General features: G+C 39.7%; 1 protein-coding gene across 2 annotated transcripts in view; it reads left to right on the forward strand.

The window, feature by feature from the left end:
• The window catches only part of TRPM3 (transient receptor potential cation channel subfamily M member 3), a 263,965-nt gene that overhangs the window by 207,773 nt on the left and 36,139 nt on the right, over positions 1-20,053 (forward strand). Inside the window, exons 13-19 of one of the 2 annotated variants that reach the window (XM_056513620.1) lie at positions 242-277; positions 416-556; positions 5,690-5,719; positions 6,740-7,029; positions 7,877-8,105; positions 10,565-10,732; positions 17,042-17,182. In XM_056513620.1, coding sequence (XP_056369595.1) covers positions 242-277; positions 416-556; positions 5,690-5,719; positions 6,740-7,029; positions 7,877-8,105; positions 10,565-10,732; positions 17,042-17,182 — 1,035 coding nt within the window. The remainder of the gene's footprint in view (positions 1-241; positions 278-415; positions 557-5,689; positions 5,720-6,739; positions 7,030-7,876; positions 8,106-10,564; positions 10,733-17,041; positions 17,183-20,053) is intronic. The other variant, XM_056513622.1, reaches the window with a different exon arrangement.

The raw sequence follows: 20,053 nt of genomic DNA on the forward strand, positions 1-20,053 counted from the left end.
GCAGAGATGTGAGATGCCAGGACAAGTTGTGGGTGAGATCTGGTGCAGGAAAAGTGCTATGCAGAGCTAGTCCAGCAACACTGCCTGACTTTTCAAGTGTATCGATCCTCATGCTTTTGTTTCTGCAGTCATGTTCCTTGTTTCCCCAGCTGAAGAATATGAGTACTGTGTACTGACGTTATCTTCTGTTGCTTCCAACCAGTTCTTCACCTTCTTATTTAACTTATGTCTTCTTTCCAAGCGAGAATATCCAGGTTTCGGTTGGATCTATTTTAAGGTGAATTAATTAACTAGCATAATAATACATTCCTGCTTTTATCTATTTAATTTGTTTTATTCTAAGATAATTTTACTGACATTTAACAATGTCAGTAATAAGCATTTCTTCTCCCACCGTCCTTACTTTTCATTTCAGGGAAACTTACCTCCTGATTATCGGATAAGCCTGATTGATATTGGATTGGTGATAGAGTACCTGATGGGAGGAGCCTATCGCTGCAATTACACCCGAAAGCGGTTCAGAACACTTTACCACAATCTGTTCGGGCCCAAGAGGGTAAGAAATTAGTTATTTGATATCCTCATGACTGTTCCAACTGGCAGGGGTTACCATAGGTTCTTACATGGTTGCAGACTGGTGGGATCCAGTGCACACAGTGTTCATTCTACTGATTCATTTACATTATGTGCATTGCAGTTATCTCACCATAATGCATCACAAGCCAGACAGTGATACAATCTATGGTTTTTATTAATTTAAGGAAAAAATAATTGTGTTCTGCTGCCCTGCTGAAACCAGCACATAAAAAAGTCTCCTGTGACTCTAAAACCTGTAATTATGAGTATTCACAGCTTTTAAAAGACAAATCTTTTGACCTGCACCAACAATACTACAATTCTGACTCCGAGTTAGAGTTGAAAACTCCTGCATTGTTAGATGCATTTCCTATCTCATACCTCATCTCATGATTGTGATCTGAAGCTTTCAGGGCAAGGAAATCCGTAACTCAAAACTTGTTTTATTTTTTGGATGTGGTTCCAGCAATCATTGAGTTCATGGCAGCACCACTGTTAACTATTTTTGTGGGTTCTATGTTTGGTAAGTTATGCCACTGTGAATACAAAGTAAGGTATTTCTAAAACACAAAAGCTGTTTATTGTCATCCATATTGCCATTGACCCAATCCAGCCTGAACAGGAGTCTGTTCAGCTCCTCCCAGCAAGATTTGTAGTTACTTCTTTATCTGTTTTTGCCTCACATTTCAGATTTTAGCAATACACGTCACTGAAAGTATTAATAAGTGGCTATTAATAGGAACAGCTCTGTGAAAATCTTACAGACAACTGCCTAACATAGGTTTATTTGTTTCCCTGTCCTTTTTCTTATGATTCTTGACATTTGAAAGGAAAGACAGTGATTGTAGCTGGTGGGAGAGACTTCCTTCCCATAGTCACTACATTGAGAAAAGCATTTGAGAGTGATTTCACTGATACTGAACAAACACACAGAGCAGCTCCACAAAAAATAAAAGTGTGAAAATCCACAACAGTCAATAAAAGTGTTCCAGGGCAGTGGCCTGTTGCTTCGCGTTGGTGACGCAAAGCAAGGGCGACCTGGTCCGGAGGGAGACCGCGGCGAACTACAAACTGGCCACGACAAATTGCACACTACACCAATATGGTGGATGGCAAAGTGCGTTTATTGATTGACGGGCACCGGCTTAAGTACCCGACAGGTGCTTACGTCACCTTACCATGCCGACTGTGATCGGCCAACACTGTGGAGAGGGAGGGGCCCTAACTCCTCGTACACCGCGAGATCTTCCGGGCGGTTTTCTAGCTAACCACATTTCCCCCCTCTCCATGAACAATTAAACTTTACAACTGTATTAAACTTGTGTTAGTATTAACTTGTAGAACGTGTTAGTAACAAGGCCTGAACTATTTCAAACATTTAGGTGCAACCACAACTTGTTTTTATAACTTGTGAACTGGTAAACTGAACAAGTGACTGAACTTGCTTAAGATAACTGTCTTTGTTCTAACAGCAAAACATCTATTTTACTAAGACGGCTTTTAACAAACTGTGCTATCTTATTGAGCAAACAGTTTCTGTAGAACTCCGTAACAACATCCTAACAAACAAGGAACAATTAACAGTGTAACAACAGTAATGACAATTACAAAACTTGTGACAACAAGCAGTTTCAATACGAAGGCTCTCGTTTTGAATGAAGTCCCTTCAATTAGTCTTTTGTTCCTTCTTCTTGTAGTCTGTATTTTCTTGTTTTGCTCTGCTACATACTCAGGAGCAGTTTGTCAGGGAATTCAGACCAAGAAACTCAGCACATTTGGGAAATGTGACTCTGTTCTAATCTGGCTTGAGTTGTTGCCTCGCTTGTCTTTGCTGCTTTTTCTCTGCAATACAAAAACTCAGATCTCCGGTTAGATTAGTTTGGAACTCACAAAAGATGCTGTATGGATAAATGAAAGGGATACACACACAAGAAATTAATTTTGACATATGTGAAGAATAAAAGGTGTACTTAGAAAAGCGAGTTTAATGTAATGACTAACATAGCACATAACTAAAACCTTCTCACTTCTTTGCTTTCAATTTAATACCTTTAATTTTTAGTAGACCACTCCTTTTCCTTTTTTCTCACGCTCTGTTTCCCTTTTCTTTTTCCTTCTCTTTCCTTTCCTTCTTGAAGTCTTTGAAGTACTCTACTCTATCACCCCTTGTCTTACCATTAACCAGCTTACACATATCTTCTCTTCACTTGCTTTTTCATCTTCATTGCAACTTCTGGCTCTTTTCTACTAACAAAAATTGTAGTTTAACTCATCAAGTTCTGAACTAAAACATACCAAAGTAAAACTCATCATCTGTAAAGTGCTTTTTAAACCGTGAAATAATACTGATCTTTGAACAGAAAACATGGTAAGAAGTATTTAGTAACTTTTAAGACTTATTACTATTAATTAAGCTACTTTTTTTTTTTTAAATAAAGACTGGGGGCCGTAAAGATTGTTGATTAGTACACTGGCAGTTCCTGCTAAGATGATTGTCTTACAGAAGGAGTAGAGGTGCCCCTTAGTACTTACTGAGGTAGATGTTGCCAGCAGAATTACTTCACCCAGTGGGGCTGATGACTGACTGCTAGCAGAAGCAGCATTATTGGCTGAAAATTTTATACTGAGCTTAAAATCAATTTCAGTTACAATTCAGTCTTGAATATAACTGAGAGAACAATGGAAAGAACTAGAAGTTAGAATTACTAAAACTTAGAAGATATTATAAAGATTATCTTAGGAGAACTTGAAATTTATACTGTTAACTTGATTGCCTTTTAAACTAAAATACAGAATAAAAATAGAACTAGATTTGACATATGTAAAACAATTTAGCTTCTTAATTTAATACACTCAAATTTGAGACAACGAAAGCAATAAACATATCTTTAAGCTACATAAAATTTACCTAAACTTAACATTATCTAAATATGACAGAAAACCTATTTGGATTAGCACAGGAAACTTGCACCGTTATGTTAATTTGTTGTTCAGAGCAGACTTGGTAATAGTAATAACAGTTTTTCCTTTTTCTTCTCCGTTGTTGATGCTTGGGAGCCTTGGCTTTCAAGCCTTCTTGAACCCAGCTTGCTGTAACACGCTTTTGCTTTTGGTAAGAACAGTATCGGTTAAAGTTTTGCTGAAAGTCCCTGTGGTTACAGCTGTGGGCAATGATCACTGGATTTTTGGGATCTACCGGGGAGTCGGTTGGCAAGTTGTTATCAATTCTCTTGACCGGGAATATTCGTGCCGCTGCATCGGGTAAATCAGCAACTGCAGACTGAATCTCCCTCCAGTCTGTTAATGGCATGGTCTTAGAAAGGCCCTTTTTATTTGTGCGTGGGACAAGCGGGTTAGTAATTTTGGTGGGTGTAGCCGACGTGCCGCTGCTGTCAGAATCGGAACCGGATTCAAAGGATGGATACCGCTTTTTGCTCTTTTGTTTCCCCCACCACTCATCCCATGGCAACCGCCGGATCCAGCCATGTTCACTGTCCGACTCGGAGGAAGTCGACTGACAGCGTTTTTCCGGGCAGTGGCACCTTTTAACTGGACTCCGCCCCCTAACAGCCTCGCGGGTGGGTTCCTCCCTTTCCCTTCTCCGCCTCCCCTCAGGGGAGCCTATCGCCCTATGTGGGCGTGTTTTGGGGCGCACTCCCTGATTGGACATTGGTGGTTCCTCCCCCTTGCCAACCGCGGTCTCCTCCCCGTGCTCGCAACCGCGCGTGTCCGTGGCGGGAAAGCGCTGTGCGTCCCGCCCCTCTCCCTCTCAGCCGGCGCCATTTTGTGGTGCATAAGGTGGCGGCCGTTCCCAAACTTTATTAGGTTTCGCGCAATCGAAGTTGCCCTGAAACCCACAGGCTCCGTCACTATCTGGCTGTGCTTCGTGTTCGGTGGTTAGATTAGGGGACTGGGGTCGCGGGCGGAGGTTAGTTTCGACCGACGGACACGGGTCTACGACGCAATCCCCGAACGCGGTCTGTGTAGCAGCTCCCACACCCAATTTGGGTATAATTTTCAAACAGCTACGGGCTGCCTTCCACGTTTCTTGCTCTATAAGAGCCTTTTCGAGCGCCTGGGTGACCCTACCCCAACTCTTAAGACACTTGCTGGAGCCTGAAGTAATAACATCGTTTGCAAGTGCCTTAGTACACTCGTCCCAACAGCCTGGGTGCAGGATGTCGACGGGACGATCAATCGCTTTTAACTTCAATAACTGCATGATTGCGCATTCAAAATCTTTTTGCTTGCACTCGATTCCCCACTGTCTATAAACCTCAAGAATTACCTTGCACAGCGAATCCATGCTGGCGGTACGGGAGCGTCCTCCCCGCCGGAGTCAGACCTGCTGCTCCGACCGTCTCGCCTCCTCCAGCGCGAATCCCGTCGCCCGCCGCTCGAACCCGTGTGCCGGGGAGCGGACGGGGTTCGGCGCCCGTGTGGTGTCCTGGGGTTTCGGCACCACTATGTTGCTTCGCGTTGGTGACGCAAAGCAAGGGCGACCTGGTCCGGAGGGAGACCGCGGCGAACTACAAACTGGCCACGACAAATTGCACACTACACCAATATGGTGGATGGCAAAGTGCGTTTATTGATTGACGGGCACCGGCTTAAGTACCCGACAGGTGCTTACGTCACCTTACCATGCCGACTGTGATCGGCTAACACTGTGGAGAGGGAGGGGCCCTAACTCCTCGTACACCGCGTGATCTTCCGAGCGGTTTTCTAGCTAACCACATTGGCCAAAGAGAAATCTGTTCATGCCTTATCAGTGGTCCCTATCACATTCTTGCTAGAACAGCCCTAACCAGCTGTAATTTGTACCAGAATCCAAATGTATGTCTTCTGTTGTGGTTTGGGTGAAATAGAGTCAAACTCATGTTTGAAATAACTACATATATGTGATTATATGATTGGCACGTGTGTGTATATATATACTATTACATTACACTACATTACATTACATTATATATATATTATCTAGATTTTTTTGTATATTCTACATCACTCTACATGCACGTGTACATATATGTATATGTATACTAAAACAGCTGTAGTTTTTCATCACTATTCTGTGAGAAATAACATTTTTCTACCTTTTTTTTTTTGACAGCCGAAAGCCCTGAAGCTGCTGGGAATGGAGGTAGGCAACCTGTGGCAAATCTTAATGTCTTTTCCTTCTTTGACAAATATAAACTATATCCAGATAATGTTTAAATTCACTGTAATGAAAGCATGAATAGTATTTTTCATCCAGATAACATGTTTACACAACGGGCAGATTAAGAAACATTTCTTAATAAAACTCCAGGAGATAGCTAAGGAAAAAGAGGGCTCTGTCCCAACTATGGATCTTTTTAGTTTTTTGTTCAATAAGAATTAAACAACATGTTTCAGTCTGGCAGGGCAAGCAGAATTTCAGTCACATAGCATCTAGCTTCAAAACAAGTTCAGAGAAATTAAACACTTGCAGAGAATGGTGAAGAAAATTTTATACAGGTCAAAGTTATCTCAGTTTTATTGGCAATTTTGGCTACCCCAATGCTTCAAGGGGATAGTATTTTCATGTTTGTTTATTTTATGCAATCACTTCCATTTTTCCATCCATAGACACAGGACAGACGTCAGCTCATCTGACAAAAGCAAAAGGCTAAAATGAGAAAGAAACTAAAGGCAACAGTAACAACCAAGGGGTGGAGAAGGAAGGGATAAACACACAGAATAGGAGTAAAGGGAGATTGCTATCTTTGTACGGAGATGAAGGGAGAAAACACAAGAAAATTTCCCTGGATACATTCTTTCTGAAAATGGAAAGAGGCAGATGCATTACAGCAGATATTACATTTGCAGGGAGCTCTTAGCTTTATTTTAATGGTGGCTTTTCTAAAATGGTTCTGGATAAGGTGTGGTTGTGCTCTCTGTTATTAGGGAGACAGAGCAATTTAGAGTGATAGTCCACAGTTCTGTTTCCCTGTTTACAGTCTTAATTACAGTGCACCCACCAATACCTTTTTTGTTATTTATCTAAGTTAAATATTTTGTCCAAAAAATTATGAATGGGCTGGCCTGCAGAAGACAAGCTTGACCTTTTAGGTACTGATTTCAATGAATTGTGTGAATTGATGCGGTTCCTTCACTGACAAAAAAATTTCATTTCCCACAGGATGATGTCCCTTTGCGTCGAGGGAGAAAACCAACAAAGAAAAAAGAAGAAGAAGTTGATATCGATATGGATGACCCTGAGATCAATCACTTTCCCTTCCCATTCCATGAGCTGATGGTGTGGGCTGTGCTGATGAAACGTCAGAAGATGGCCCTCTTCTTTTGGCAACATGGGGAAGAGGCTATGGCTAAAGCACTGGTGGCCTGCAAACTGTGCAAAGCCATGGCCCATGAAGCATCAGAAAATGACATGGTGGATGACATATCCCAAGAGCTGAACCACAATTCCAGGTGAATTTCCTTTCAAGTACTCTTTCCTAAGGGGACCAAAAAAAATAAAAAATAAAAGAGGAAGAGAGATTTCTGAACCTGACTAAAATGTTCTTATCTGTACTTTGCTTTCATTTCTAACTTGTAGGGGAAGTGCAGTCCCTTCAGAGAAAATCTAGGTGGCTTTTAAACAATCTATCTTCCAGAGAAGTTGTTAGCAATATGACTTCTGAAATGAGAAGATGTCAAGAAGACAGTGAAATGTCTATATTGTTTATGTGTTGTCCCTGAGGCCTCAAGAGTCTCAGGGCAACATTTCTTTGTGCTTTTTCAGGACACTCTGTACATTCTGAGCAGAACAGTTACTGAAATCCTTATGAGCACAGTATTCAGGCAGAGGTGTTAATTAACCAAGAGGTCATGCTTAGAGCAAGGCAAGATACCAGATTACATAAGAATCTTTCCTGATGTTAAAGTTCTAGAAATTTAGGATTTTAGAAAGGATATTGGACACTCTTCTTCCAGGAGACTTGACTGTGAAGCCATGGGCAAACAGCAGAGAAGCAGTCCCTTAAGCTGCAGATAACCAGAGGATTTCAGTTAGAAAATGTCAGGGAGGTGGGCAGGAAGGTGGGAGCAGACAGCTGGTAGGTGTGGGTGCTCATCACTGCTAAGTTGGGGCACTTATTTATGTGCCTAACATTAGCCACTGACATTTGAAAATGTGGGTTTCCTGTGTGGAGTCACCATCACGATTTGCATGAAGGAAGGTGGTGTGCCCCTTGCAGAGGCTGGCAGTTGCAGAGAGGTGTTTTGGGCACAAGACTGTGTGAGCTAACAGGAACAAGTGGATGTCCCTCTGTTGCAGGGACTTCGGCCAGCTGGCGGTCGAGCTGTTGGACCAGTCCTACAAGCAGGACGAGCAGCTGGCAATGAAACTGCTGACCTATGAGCTGAAGAACTGGAGCAACGCCACGTGCCTGCAGCTCGCAGTGGCAGCCAAGCACAGGGACTTCATCGCTCACACGTGCAGCCAGATGCTGCTCACTGACATGTGGATGGGTCGTCTACGGATGAGAAAAAATTCTGGCCTAAAGGTCATTCCTGTTATAAAATAAAATTAACATTCAGAGAATTCTAATAGCTGGGGGCAGGGTTCACAACAAATCTGTAATAACAGTCTAAAGTAACCATATTTCAGATGTTTATTTGTGGTGATATTAAGCAGGGTGTATTCTTCCTGTGTTCAGTTTTTTAGCTGGGGCTCATCATAAGTTTGAGTTCGAAGCACTCAGCTTAAATTTTTTCATTCTCTTTCATAAAATCGTCTCTGGCATCATTTATCAGAATAAGAATTGAGCTAGGAGGTTAGTATGTCACCATCCTGCCTATATATTTGAGGAGTTACTCAAGAGTTTTACAGATAAAAAAAGGGAAAGGAAGTGTGAGTCAATTAACCATTAGTGAAAGGTGCTGATCTGACAACCTTCCCCAGAGTAGGCAAAGCAGCACAAATTTCCTTGCAAACCCTTGCAAATCTTCCTGATGGCATCTGAAGGGACTCCTTTAGAGAGTCTAAAGGATAATTCAGTTTCCAAAGCTGTTAAAGCTTTACTTCCACAGTTGACAAAACTGCTAACAATGCAAAGTGAATTCTGAAATGAATTTGAGTCCATGGCATGTTTCACCAAAGCAATCACCATTCAGAACACACCCAGGAATTGCCTCTTCCTCCCAGATCACTGAGAAGTATTTTCAGTGAAAGGATTCTCTCTTCTGCACTAATTGCCTGTGTGAAAATAGGTAATTATTCAGCTGTGTTGCCATGTGAAAAGATGTTCAGTAATGGCAAGAATGCTTCCAGACTGGCTCTTAATCCAGTGACAGTGATGAGTGAGAGAAAGTGGCTGATAACATTCCTGTGCAGGACCTGTGCATACAAGTTGCTTTGCTACAGGTAGAAAACGTTCTCACATTTGAGACATTCCTACTACCTCTCTCCTGAACTCACAGGCCTGCTATCCTTCAGAGGGACAGCTGCTTTGTTCACTGTTTGGCTTTGCAGATATTCAGCCTGCATACATGAAGGGCAATGCAGCATGCACTGGTTTCCTGCTACATGCATTCCACTTTTCAGCACACATTTCTTAAGCCCTGAAACAGACCTTTATTTCATGAAGCATAACTGAAGGTAACAGGCTCTGTTTCCTTTCTGCTTCTTCAAACACCAGGGCTTCACAAGAATCCTTTACTCAGTTTCTAGTCTGTACTTTATTTCATTGAAGCTCATTAGCAGAACTTGTTTAAAGCTGAAGCAGGCTACAAGCTCCATGAGGCAGCATGACAAAGAAATAAATTTGCAAGCATGAGTCATGGTTTACTTCCCAAGTGTTTTTCCTTTTGAAACTGACAAATGGTAGGAAGATTGAATATAATTCTTTAGATTCTTGCTGAGGATGTATGGCACCAATTGAAGGGCCAGAGGCAGCTGTTAATCCTGCCTGCTCTTAAAAAGAACCTTTCTGTGAAGCCAGGTCTGCCTGTAAGCCCCTCTCCCCAGACCCATCATTTTGTGAGGCTGGAGCAGTGCAGGAAGCTTTTGCTAGGCTGAGTACAGCATATATAACTGCTCCTCATTATGTAGTTTGAAAGGTTTCAACAGCACACATGCTGTCTGGTGATAGGATGAGCACAAGCACCCTCCCTAACCTGCTAAGTTAACTATCTGGTTTCACTCTCATTCAGGGAGAGATTTATAAGAAAATCATTTTCCATCAAATTGCAGCATAACCAGGAAAAGTTATTGTGCCTATGAATACAGACTTTGTTTTGTATTACTGTGATATCTATTCAATTGTGCTAGTGTTTCAACCCAAGCATTGTTCATTTCTTGTATTTCCTAACAAGGTAATTTTAGTGATTTCTACACTCCTGCATCTAAGAGAGGGAAGGCAGAAAAGAAAGAACTGCCATTACACAGCTGCCTGGTTATTGAAACAAAATCTAAGGGAACTGCATATCTATTCAAATCAGCATTTGCTTTTGCTGGCTTTGCCTTATCTCCTCAGATAACACATAGTTACATTTCTTTGACTACAAGTGTGCATTAAGCATGGACACAAAGAGATATTAACGCTCTCTGTAGAAATAAAAATTCTCTCTTTGTGTCCTTTATAGTGATATTTTGTATTATGTAAAATGTAGACATTTACAGGTCTGTATATCACATGTACATGTACACCACACCTACTCTTGACCTTACATAATATTATGTAAGTATATTCTAGTATGTAGCACTACGCTTCATGTGATGAGTAAGCAGATAAAACATTCAAGAACATTCACAGCAACACTAGTAGAAGTTACATGCTTTGATTCAGTACTCTGGTAACAATACCCCCAATGGCAAATACTTAATTGTCATAGAAACTCATATGCACACGTATCTTTTTTTTCCTAAATCTCCTGAGGGAGTTGTTCCATTTGAAGCTAATTAACCATTATGACCATAATGTGTTTTCTGTGATGACTATTGTTATCATTATTATTGCTTTAGGTAATTCTGGGAATTCTACTTCCTCCTTCAATCCTCAGCTTGGAGTTCAAGAACAAAGATGATATGCCTTACATGACCCAGGCCAATGAGATCCATCTTCAAGAAAAGGATCCAGAGGAACCAGAGAAGCCAGTGAAAGAAAAAGATGAAGAAGACATGGAGCTCACTGTAAGTGCTCACAATAAATCATTAGCCTCAGTGCTGTCAATTTGTTATTCCTACTTCTGTAGGCATTGCAGACCATTTGATGGCTAAATATAGCATATGATAGGATACCATTCTTCACACTCCCCTCTCCTCCATGGGACTAAAGCAACACAAGTTATCATTTTGCCTCCATGCTGCAGCAGTGCATGGTGATGCTCTGCTGTAATATTTTGACTTAATTTGATGCCACATTGTCTGAACTAAGTGAGTTGGATTTTAGAAGCACTCAGCATTGACAGATGACCTCTCTGGTGAAAAAGGGCTCATCCAGGGTTGGGAATACCCAAAGATCCATGGAAGCAGAGATCTTTTTTTTATTTTAGTTGACTTCACTAGAAAGTAAGAAAGTGTGCAAACAGGCCAGAAAAATTATGAAAACTTACTCTAAAGTTCTTTTTATATTTGTGGTCATTGCCTTTCACACAAACACACATCCAGTTTTTAATCCACTGAAGACATTAGCAAGCAGTTAGACAGCTCCACTTCTACAAATTAACAGAATTGTGTAAGGAGGGACTTGTCAGTATTAGTAACACAGTCTTTGAGGAATAATTTACACCACAAGGAATCAGACAGCTAAAGCTCTGAAAACTACACAAGTCATCTATCTCCTGTCTCTTGTTCTCACAGTTTTTAGTTTGGGCTAGTTAATAGTTAAGGCTATTACATCTGCCTTAGTCTAGTTTGATGTGGATTTGTTTGGTATCTTTGATTGTGGTATCTTTGAGAGGCTTAAAACTCAGCCCCAGTTGGTCAGGATAGAGGTATAGACATAAAAGGGATTTGCCTGGTTAAGTTAAAAAAACAAAAACAAAAAAACCCAGACTGTTTCCCACAGGCAAACAGCAGGAGCTGCCCGCAGGACCCCGACTGCAGGCAGGCAGAAGGACCTGCCTACAGGATCCAATATGCAGGCAAGCCGAAGGAGCAGCCCACCAGACCCACCTACAGGACCCGTTTGCAGGCAAGAACCTGGCTGTTGGGAAGGACCAGAAGCCAGAACAGCAGCAATGGGGCATTCTCTGCTCATTAGCTATTGATTGCAAGTTACTAACCCTTGGCTTCTGATCCCCGTATGAAGTGCCTATTCGAATCAAATAAGCACTTTGCAAGCTGCCTTTTACTTGGCAATGGGGAGAAATTTGGGGAAGATGTGTTTTCCATCTCACCATAGTTACCCCAGCTCCTGGTTTCTTGTCTACAATACTGTTTCCTTTTTCCCTTCTGATTCCTGCTGCAAGTAAGTGACGTGTCCAGTATATCTGCTGTTCCAGATGAACCTTAGATGTTCCCCCTCTTCTCCTTTCCATGTGCTGACAGTCCTATTGCTCTGTTCTGTCATTGACTCTCCCCTTATTTCCTCCAAATTCAGTGTATCACTCTAGTGAAATTTCAGACACTTGAAGCTTTTTCTATAAAATAATATTTCTTCCTGTGGAGTCCAGCAAATTTAGAAACAATACATTTGGTACAGCACTGCTCACTTAGTATTTCTGTCTATAATCTATACCATACTGTAGAACTTCTAACACAGCTGTTTCACTCAGGTGCTCCTCAGAAGTGAGGAGAGACGAATTGGTAGCAGAGAGAACTTTGCATGTCTGTGGTTAGATGCCACAGGCAGTTACGTTCGGTCACCTGACATATTTTGAATATAAGAAAATACTTCAGACTGAAGTTTCATGTTGTTCCAGCCATAGTCAAGTGCTCTGGCATAAAGGCCAGGTTTCTTTTCTACTGATCAAAGGATGCCTGAAAGATGTTTTGTGAAGTGCCTTTGTGAGGTTTCCTCTTAGCTGTGGTATCCTTTCTTATATTAAGGATACTTTATAAATACTTCAATAAGATTAATAATGTATTATGCTGGGGTATCATAAATGTTTAATCCATTGCTGAACTTTGAATCAATAGACCATCATTCACCTAACCTAAGCTTTGTTCAGCACAAAGATTAACAAACAAAAGTGATGTTAAAAAAATCATTTTTTATCTCAAAGTTTCTTTTCTGGCAAATAATATATAATTGAAGTAATCTTCCCGATTCTCTTTCTAATTATTCCCAATTCATACTTCTCAAGTCTCTGTATTCATCATGTTACACCCATATTCTCTCTGCTAAAATGAAGATAAAGAGGTCTTGTCTAGGCAAGTCTGTTCATTGATTTCCTCTGTGCAAAGCCCAGGTGACTAAAGGCAGGTCAAGGACCCAGTTTCTTCTTCTGTACTGCACTTATGCAGAGTGCATGAGGTACATGGCCACAGTGATCTTTTCCCTGTTTTACACCTCATTTGCTCAGAACAATGTGATCAGCAGACTACAGCAACAGTGAAATTAGGTCTCCACATGGGTGCATCTGTATGCAAGCATGTATTTGCTTTTCGCTCCTCTTAAAGGGTCTGGTGGGTAACTGAACATATGGATATACTATGAAGAAGTGTTTATTTACTGTAAACTACTTGTTATTCACACCTGCTTTTAACTTTATAACAGATATATGAGAGTGATGGGCCCACATTTATTTAACACCTAGATGCTAAGAAACAGGCTTATAGCAGCTACTCACAAAAACACATTTGAATACTGCTCTCATCAGTGCTCCTCAGCAACAAGAAATTTATCACAATTTATGTATGGAGCTGACAGTCATTAATCCTGAATATTAAACACAGAGGAGTAGGAGGGCATTGAAGACTAAAGACCAGGGATGTTTTCTATTTGTATGATGCCCTAATCAAGGCCTTAATTGCTGAAATTCAGGTCAGTCAGAAACCTTAGAAGTCTCCCTTCCTCCCAGAATAACCCTGATTCTTGAAGCCATAACTAGGAGCATCCTTAACCCTACTCAGTACCTTATTGCTTGGGTCTTAGAGCTCCCCTGTAAATGGTTTTATTTCAGAACTCAGGATAACTCATCTAAATCCTTTAAAAGGTGCTTCTGTTGTTGGAAAATGATCAGAGCAATCAGTAATCCTAGAACACATCCCATGGGGGCGGCACTTTCACAGGGTCCAGCGGGGTGTGCTGAGGGAGGTGTCTTTACGCAGCTATGTATGATTTCCACACCAGTTCTCTGTGTACTGGTGTAAGTCTCTATATAGCATGTAGATTTCACTCAGTATTAAGTTGGAAGAGACTGTATTCATTCCAGAAAGACTGAAAATCCTGTTATTTAATTATAAAACACATAAATATAGTATAGTATGGTTAACATATATTAATGCAAAAATGTGCAAACCAAAACTCTGCCCTGATAGTTCGTTATCAGCAAACAATTCTCAATTACATAAAACAAAATCTGGCCCAACAATAACAACAAAAACCAGATTAGTAAAATCTCTATGTAAAAAATATGCAAGCATCAATCCCCTCAGGCTAAAATAATGCAGTTGTACTGTACTTCACAATGAGGTTGAGCTGCTGTCAAGCTTACCTTGCATGACTCATGGTGAATCATGGACAAAATCATGTATTAGAGAAAAAGATGCCGCCCACACAGTGCAGTGTGTTGAGTTGTTCCCACCCTACTGCATCCCACTCCAAGGAAAACATTTGTTCACATTTGGCACTGCAATTATTCTGTTAACGCAGTTACTTAGGTTATTTCTGAATGTTTCTAATGGGGAAGCTTTTCAGTTTGTTAATACTGAGGTATAATTAACAGTCGGGAACATCAGGTCAAACCTAATCCCTAGCCATCTCAGAGAAATTCCCCATCTGTAGCATGGGGGAGGGGAGAAGGTAGTATTATATCATAGAATTAATAAAAAAATAATTATAACAAGATAAAATTATGGCACCATTATCAAGAAGAAAGCAGTAGCAAACACGAAATCATAAACTAAATCATAAATCCAGATATTGAAAGAGCATTATCGTAAAAACATCCACAACTCACTGATTTCATTGAGAATTAAATCTGTCTCAGAATTTGTAAATTTGTACAATTGTGAAGGATTTTAAATAATCCCTTTCACTAAAGCACGGCATTGCTCATTTGTTAAATCAGGCAGCATTCATTTTCATTCTGCTGCAAAATTCCTGAGCAGCAGAGGACAGCAGAGACAAAGCTTTGGGAAAAGCTAAAGAAAACTCTGTAGCTCCAGATGGCAGTTTCCCCTGAACAGTGTCAGTAAGTAGAGAACAAAAACCAAATTACTACCTTCTTGGGCTGTAGTGTTCCCAAAGCATTCAGATCATATTCAATTTTTTTTCCCCAAGAAAAAACCCCAGTCAATGGATCAAAGGATCCACTTTGATTTTGGGGAGTTCAGGTAATGGTATCTTCTGTGGAGGCTGTGTAACTTCTGCTACTGTAGTTGTATTCAGTAACTCTCATAACCATAAAAACCCTTCTCATCTGTTTAAAAGCTACTTTGTCTTTTTCCTTTTTTATAAAAGTCTTGATGGACTCTCACGGTGTTTTATGTGCTTTGTGAGAGCCAAAAGGCAGTGCATTTAAATTTTGAATAGGTGATATTTTATCTGAATTTATGGAAATTAAGTTCAGCCATTGAAGCTAAAGGAAATTGGTAAACTTGGTCAAAGTAGGCTTTAGTTTTTGAGATACTCCCAGCAGGTTAGTTTCAGTGCAATAAACTTCTGTCCTGAATCTTTGTTGTATTCTATTGAAAATGTGTACAGCACCATCGGTGTGTTGTCAGATTCAAGAATATAAGGGCCCACAAGGAAAGTAATAATACTAGAGGAAAAACTAACTGCATAAATTAAATTAAAGAGAAGGAGCCGTGTGGGACCAAGCACAGTTCTCATAATATTACAAATATCTACACTAAAAAAAAAGTTTAGCATTACAAGTTACTATTTCACAGGAAAAATACCTATATGAATAGCCCCATATGAGGCTGGAAAAAGGAAGAAAAGGTCTAGCTTTTAAATATGTGAGAAGTGCATCGCCATTTCCTGCAGGGCTCCAGAACCTGATCAGATAGCTTACCTGAATCCAGTTATGTGCTGTACATCCTGTTGAATTGGAGGGCACAGATACAGAGACAAGGAGGACCTTTTTATAGAAAGTCCATATGTCTGGCATTTACTGTTCCTTTAGTTTTCCACCATTTAAGTTGCAGATTAATGCTGTCTTCACGGATGGTGAAAGTTTGCTTCAGTTAACATAAAAGTACAAGGGCACCTTCATCTACTTGTAGAAAGCATTATAAAAACATTGAAACAAATGAATCATCATGCAGTCCCTGCATACTTAGATTTGTCTCAATTCTTGCAAGTATTTCATGTGCAGGGTGCTGCATTCCAGAGGTGCATCCATAAACTAAATAGTAAGAACTTGCGAAGGGCACATTGAGCTAAAATCCAGTCTTAGTCTACTGTTCACTAAATAATTGCTCCAGAGTGAACATTTAATGGGTCACATTAGACTTCAAATACAAAGGAACTTCTTTTAAGCAGTAGCTTCAGTGATTGGAGTTTAGTCCTTCCACTTATTTGCAGCTGATAATGAAAATTAAGGGTAAACAAACAAAACATTACCTTCTTTTGAGTATTAGGTTTGCAGTCATAGCTGAGGGCTTCTTGTATATGCGTTTCTTGAGCACAGTGTGGCCTCTCAGTGAGTCTGAATTGCAATGGTAACTATGAGATCAAGCCTAGCTAAGGCAATGCATGATCAGTCTGGAACATCACTATGGAAGAAGCTGCAATCATGTACATGGATGTTTCAACTCCAGGCCTTTCTGCTGCAGTGAGCTTTAGTAATAAGTCCTCTTACATCCATGTGAGCTTCACTGGGGGATAATGGCCTGGGATAGGTCCAGTAATTAACTTTAGAAATGACACTGTCTTCTTTGCTTCTAGTTCAGTGACCACCAACTCATCTATTCCCCTGTTGTTCCCTCTCAATCTCAGCCTTATGAACTTCTCTTTGTTTCAAACCAAAATTTACCTATTTTCTGTCTGCATCTGTTTATTGTATAGAAGTACACCACAAAAAGATGTTTCCGTCCATACAGCAAAAAAGGAGAAATATTCTCCACATCCTATTTTTTGTTCATTAGCCAGAATGAACTCTCAAGCTGAGAGTTGAGGTTGGGGCTAAAGCTATAGCTTTCAATTTTTGAAGTATTAAATGGAAGCCTTCCTGCAAAAAAAGATCATTTGAAAACAGAGCATTATATGCCTAGTTATGGCAACTTGGTTTTATCTAGAGATCAAGAACAGTTTCCTATTGACATTTAAAGAAAGAGTGTAATGTTTCTTTCACAAAGAAAGAAACACAAATATATCATTTCTTGTAGGCAATGCTGGGACGGGGGAATGGAGAGTCCTCAAGAAAGAAAGAGGATGAGGAAGTTCAGAGCAGTCACAGGATGATCCCCATTGGAAGAAAGATTTACGAGTTCTACAATGCTCCCATCGTGAAGTTTTGGTTTTACACCGTAAGAAATCTTTCCTGTTGTATCAATAATGTTTGTACAAATACTGGCTTGAACTAAGGTCATCTTTTGTGTTTCATTGATGTCTACATTTACATGTATTGGAGGGCTTACACATACGGAATTTAATAAAATAATATTTTAATAATTTAAAAATAAATAATAAAAATATTTGGTGGAATGCTAGCATTACAAACCTTTCCATGACTTTTAAAGATTACCATCTTACCATTCAAGAAGTTATTGTCTAAAATTTGAATAATTGTATGTTTTTCTTTAAATGAAATGATAAGGGAGTGTTTGCTCTAATGTTCCCAAGGAATTCCCTATAGGAGAATTCAAAATAGGATTGCTTCTACTAGTAAGCCCATTGGGAGGCTGGTCTGACCCAGACTATGAATTATCTAATAACTGATGAAAAAGGAGATAAAGTACTTCTTTCCTTGGAACTTTTTTGGGTTTTTTGTTTTTGTTTGGTTTGGGGTTTGCTGTTGTTGTTGTTGGTTTGTGGTTTTTTGTTTTTTTGTTTTGGCCAATCTGTGGAGTTTTTCTCAGAGAAAATGTGTTATAGGTACCCACAAGATGTCAGACATGATTGACAGTCAGTTTTTCAGGGAAAAATTAGGTTAAGTCAGTATATTCCCCCTGTGTTAGACAGAAATGGACCTTCCAAAAGGAGCAGAAAAAAATTACGTCATGTATTTCAACTACAGTAAAACAGTACCAAAAACTTCAGAGGATTTTCTCACAGCTAAATTAATAACTAGTATATTAAAGTTACTATGTAGATAAAAAGCTTTTGGACAATTAGTCCTTAAGAGTAGATATTAATTATTCATTATCAAGCTGGAAGCAAGGATTAGAAAGAATTCCATTAAGTTCTCTTCTATATCTGGTGCTATTCAAAACTTGGATGATGGAGTAGAGATTAGTTATTATTTTAGTTATTGTTTAGTTATTTTACAAATTGCACTAAAATTTAGAAGGATAAGACTAAAAAAGATCACAGAAAGTAATAATTTCATTCCTCTTGGCTGGAATATTCCACCAGCTTCTGCATCATGTGAACTGATTTGAAAGACCCCAGAAATGAAGAATGTTTCAAGAGGTTCATAAAGCTTGACTTAAGGGGAGAGATTAAGGAAGTGAGAATGTTTCTCTGTTAAAAAACAACAAAAAAAAAATGGTTTGCAGAAGGAATGTAAGAGTTTTAAAATATGGGTGAGTACCTCCAAATCCTGAATAGGACAAAAAATAACACCCAGACAGTTCTAGGAAAGAAGTTATGAAACAGTTTCTATCTGCTTCAAGTCTGTCATGAACAGTGTGAGGACATGCTAGATTTTCCATTAATAGTGATTTCTACACTATCTTATCAAGACATGCATCCGTTATGGTACACTGGAATTAATCCTGCCTCAACCCAATGGAATTGGCTTGATGGTTTCAGGTGTTCTTTCCCAGTCATATTTTCCATCATTCTGCTGAAAGCACAGGATGTCACAAAAAATGGATCCTTCTGCAAGTGACTTCTTATAAGAAAAATTACCCTGCAGATGCTGGGAACAACTCACATCAATCGAGTCTTAACTGTGGTGGATGCTGTAGACTAGCAGATAGTTTAACATCTTGCTTATGGCTCAGCTCAGTGGCCACTGAACATTAATCAAGCCCACAAGTCCAGAAACTGTCGTCAGCAGCTTAGTCTCATTATCAATTGCAGTGTGTATTATGCACAAACTGAAAAGTCTTTACACTGCAAATGGAAAGAAGCATCCTGGCTTTCCCTGTTAGTTCAGTTTTTAAATGGGAGAGAGAAATCAATATTGCATTTCCATTTAGACTTGTTCCTACAGTTTTATGTCCTGAGGCAGGTCTCAATCAAGGTCATTTATTAAAACTGGATCTTGGATACGCTGAACCTGGAGAGCAAGTTGAGGTGGATTCTGGCTGCCATGCTTTACCTGTTGTGTATGTGGAGAACTCGTGAAGACTAAAAGCAAAATGAGTTTCAGAGAAGGTTTAAAATTGCACAGCCTATCACAGTTTTGCCTTTTACACAGGCACAAATATTATTCATGGATTTCAAAATAAATCATTCAAATTTTACATTCTACAGTCCAAAATGCATGTAAAAGGCCCTATGGCTGTTGTATGCCACTTAAAACAATTAATATTCTATATTTACCTATCTCTATTACTATAGAGCTGTATTCACCTTCATTCTTCAAATACAGAAGAGGGAGTTAAATGAGATATTTGAGTAAGTAACATTTGTCTCAGCAGACAGTAGACAACTTATTCTCAAAAAAAAAATCCCAAAACAAACCATACAAACCAGAAAACCAACACAAACAAACCAAAAAACAACTCCCCACCAGCTTTAGCCTTTCTCCCTAGACACGCAGCAATTTGAAAAGTGAACTATTCTGTTCTGTTTCATGGTTGTTGCATTGGAAACCATGATGCAAATGTTTCATCCCACAGATTGCTTGAGCAGAAGGGGATGATCTTCTCCTACTGTTGACTACTCCCACTGTCCTAATATCAAAAGAGAAAAACTCAGGCAACTCTTGCAACTCTTGCAGTGTTAAAATAGTAAAATTAAACGTAGACACTTATTGAAAGCTTCCAAATATCCTGGTGGTGATGCGCTCACATGCATTGGATTTCTACAATTTTTATCAGTTTAACAAATTAGCATAACTAACAAATATTGTCCAATTAGAAGAGTAGTTGGTTAGGGTTTTTTCCCCAGCTGCTTCCCCACTGGAGTTAGTCTAGGGCTTCTTTACCCTATTTCATATTGTATCTCCTCAGATTCTTATTGGAAAACTGAAGACTGCTCCTTGTCAGGCTTCTTCCTCTTAAGAA

The sequence above is a fragment of the Oenanthe melanoleuca genome, chromosome Z (genome assembly GCF_029582105.1).
Source record: "Oenanthe melanoleuca isolate GR-GAL-2019-014 chromosome Z, OMel1.0, whole genome shotgun sequence".
Lineage (NCBI taxonomy): Eukaryota > Metazoa > Chordata > Aves > Passeriformes > Muscicapidae > Oenanthe > Oenanthe melanoleuca.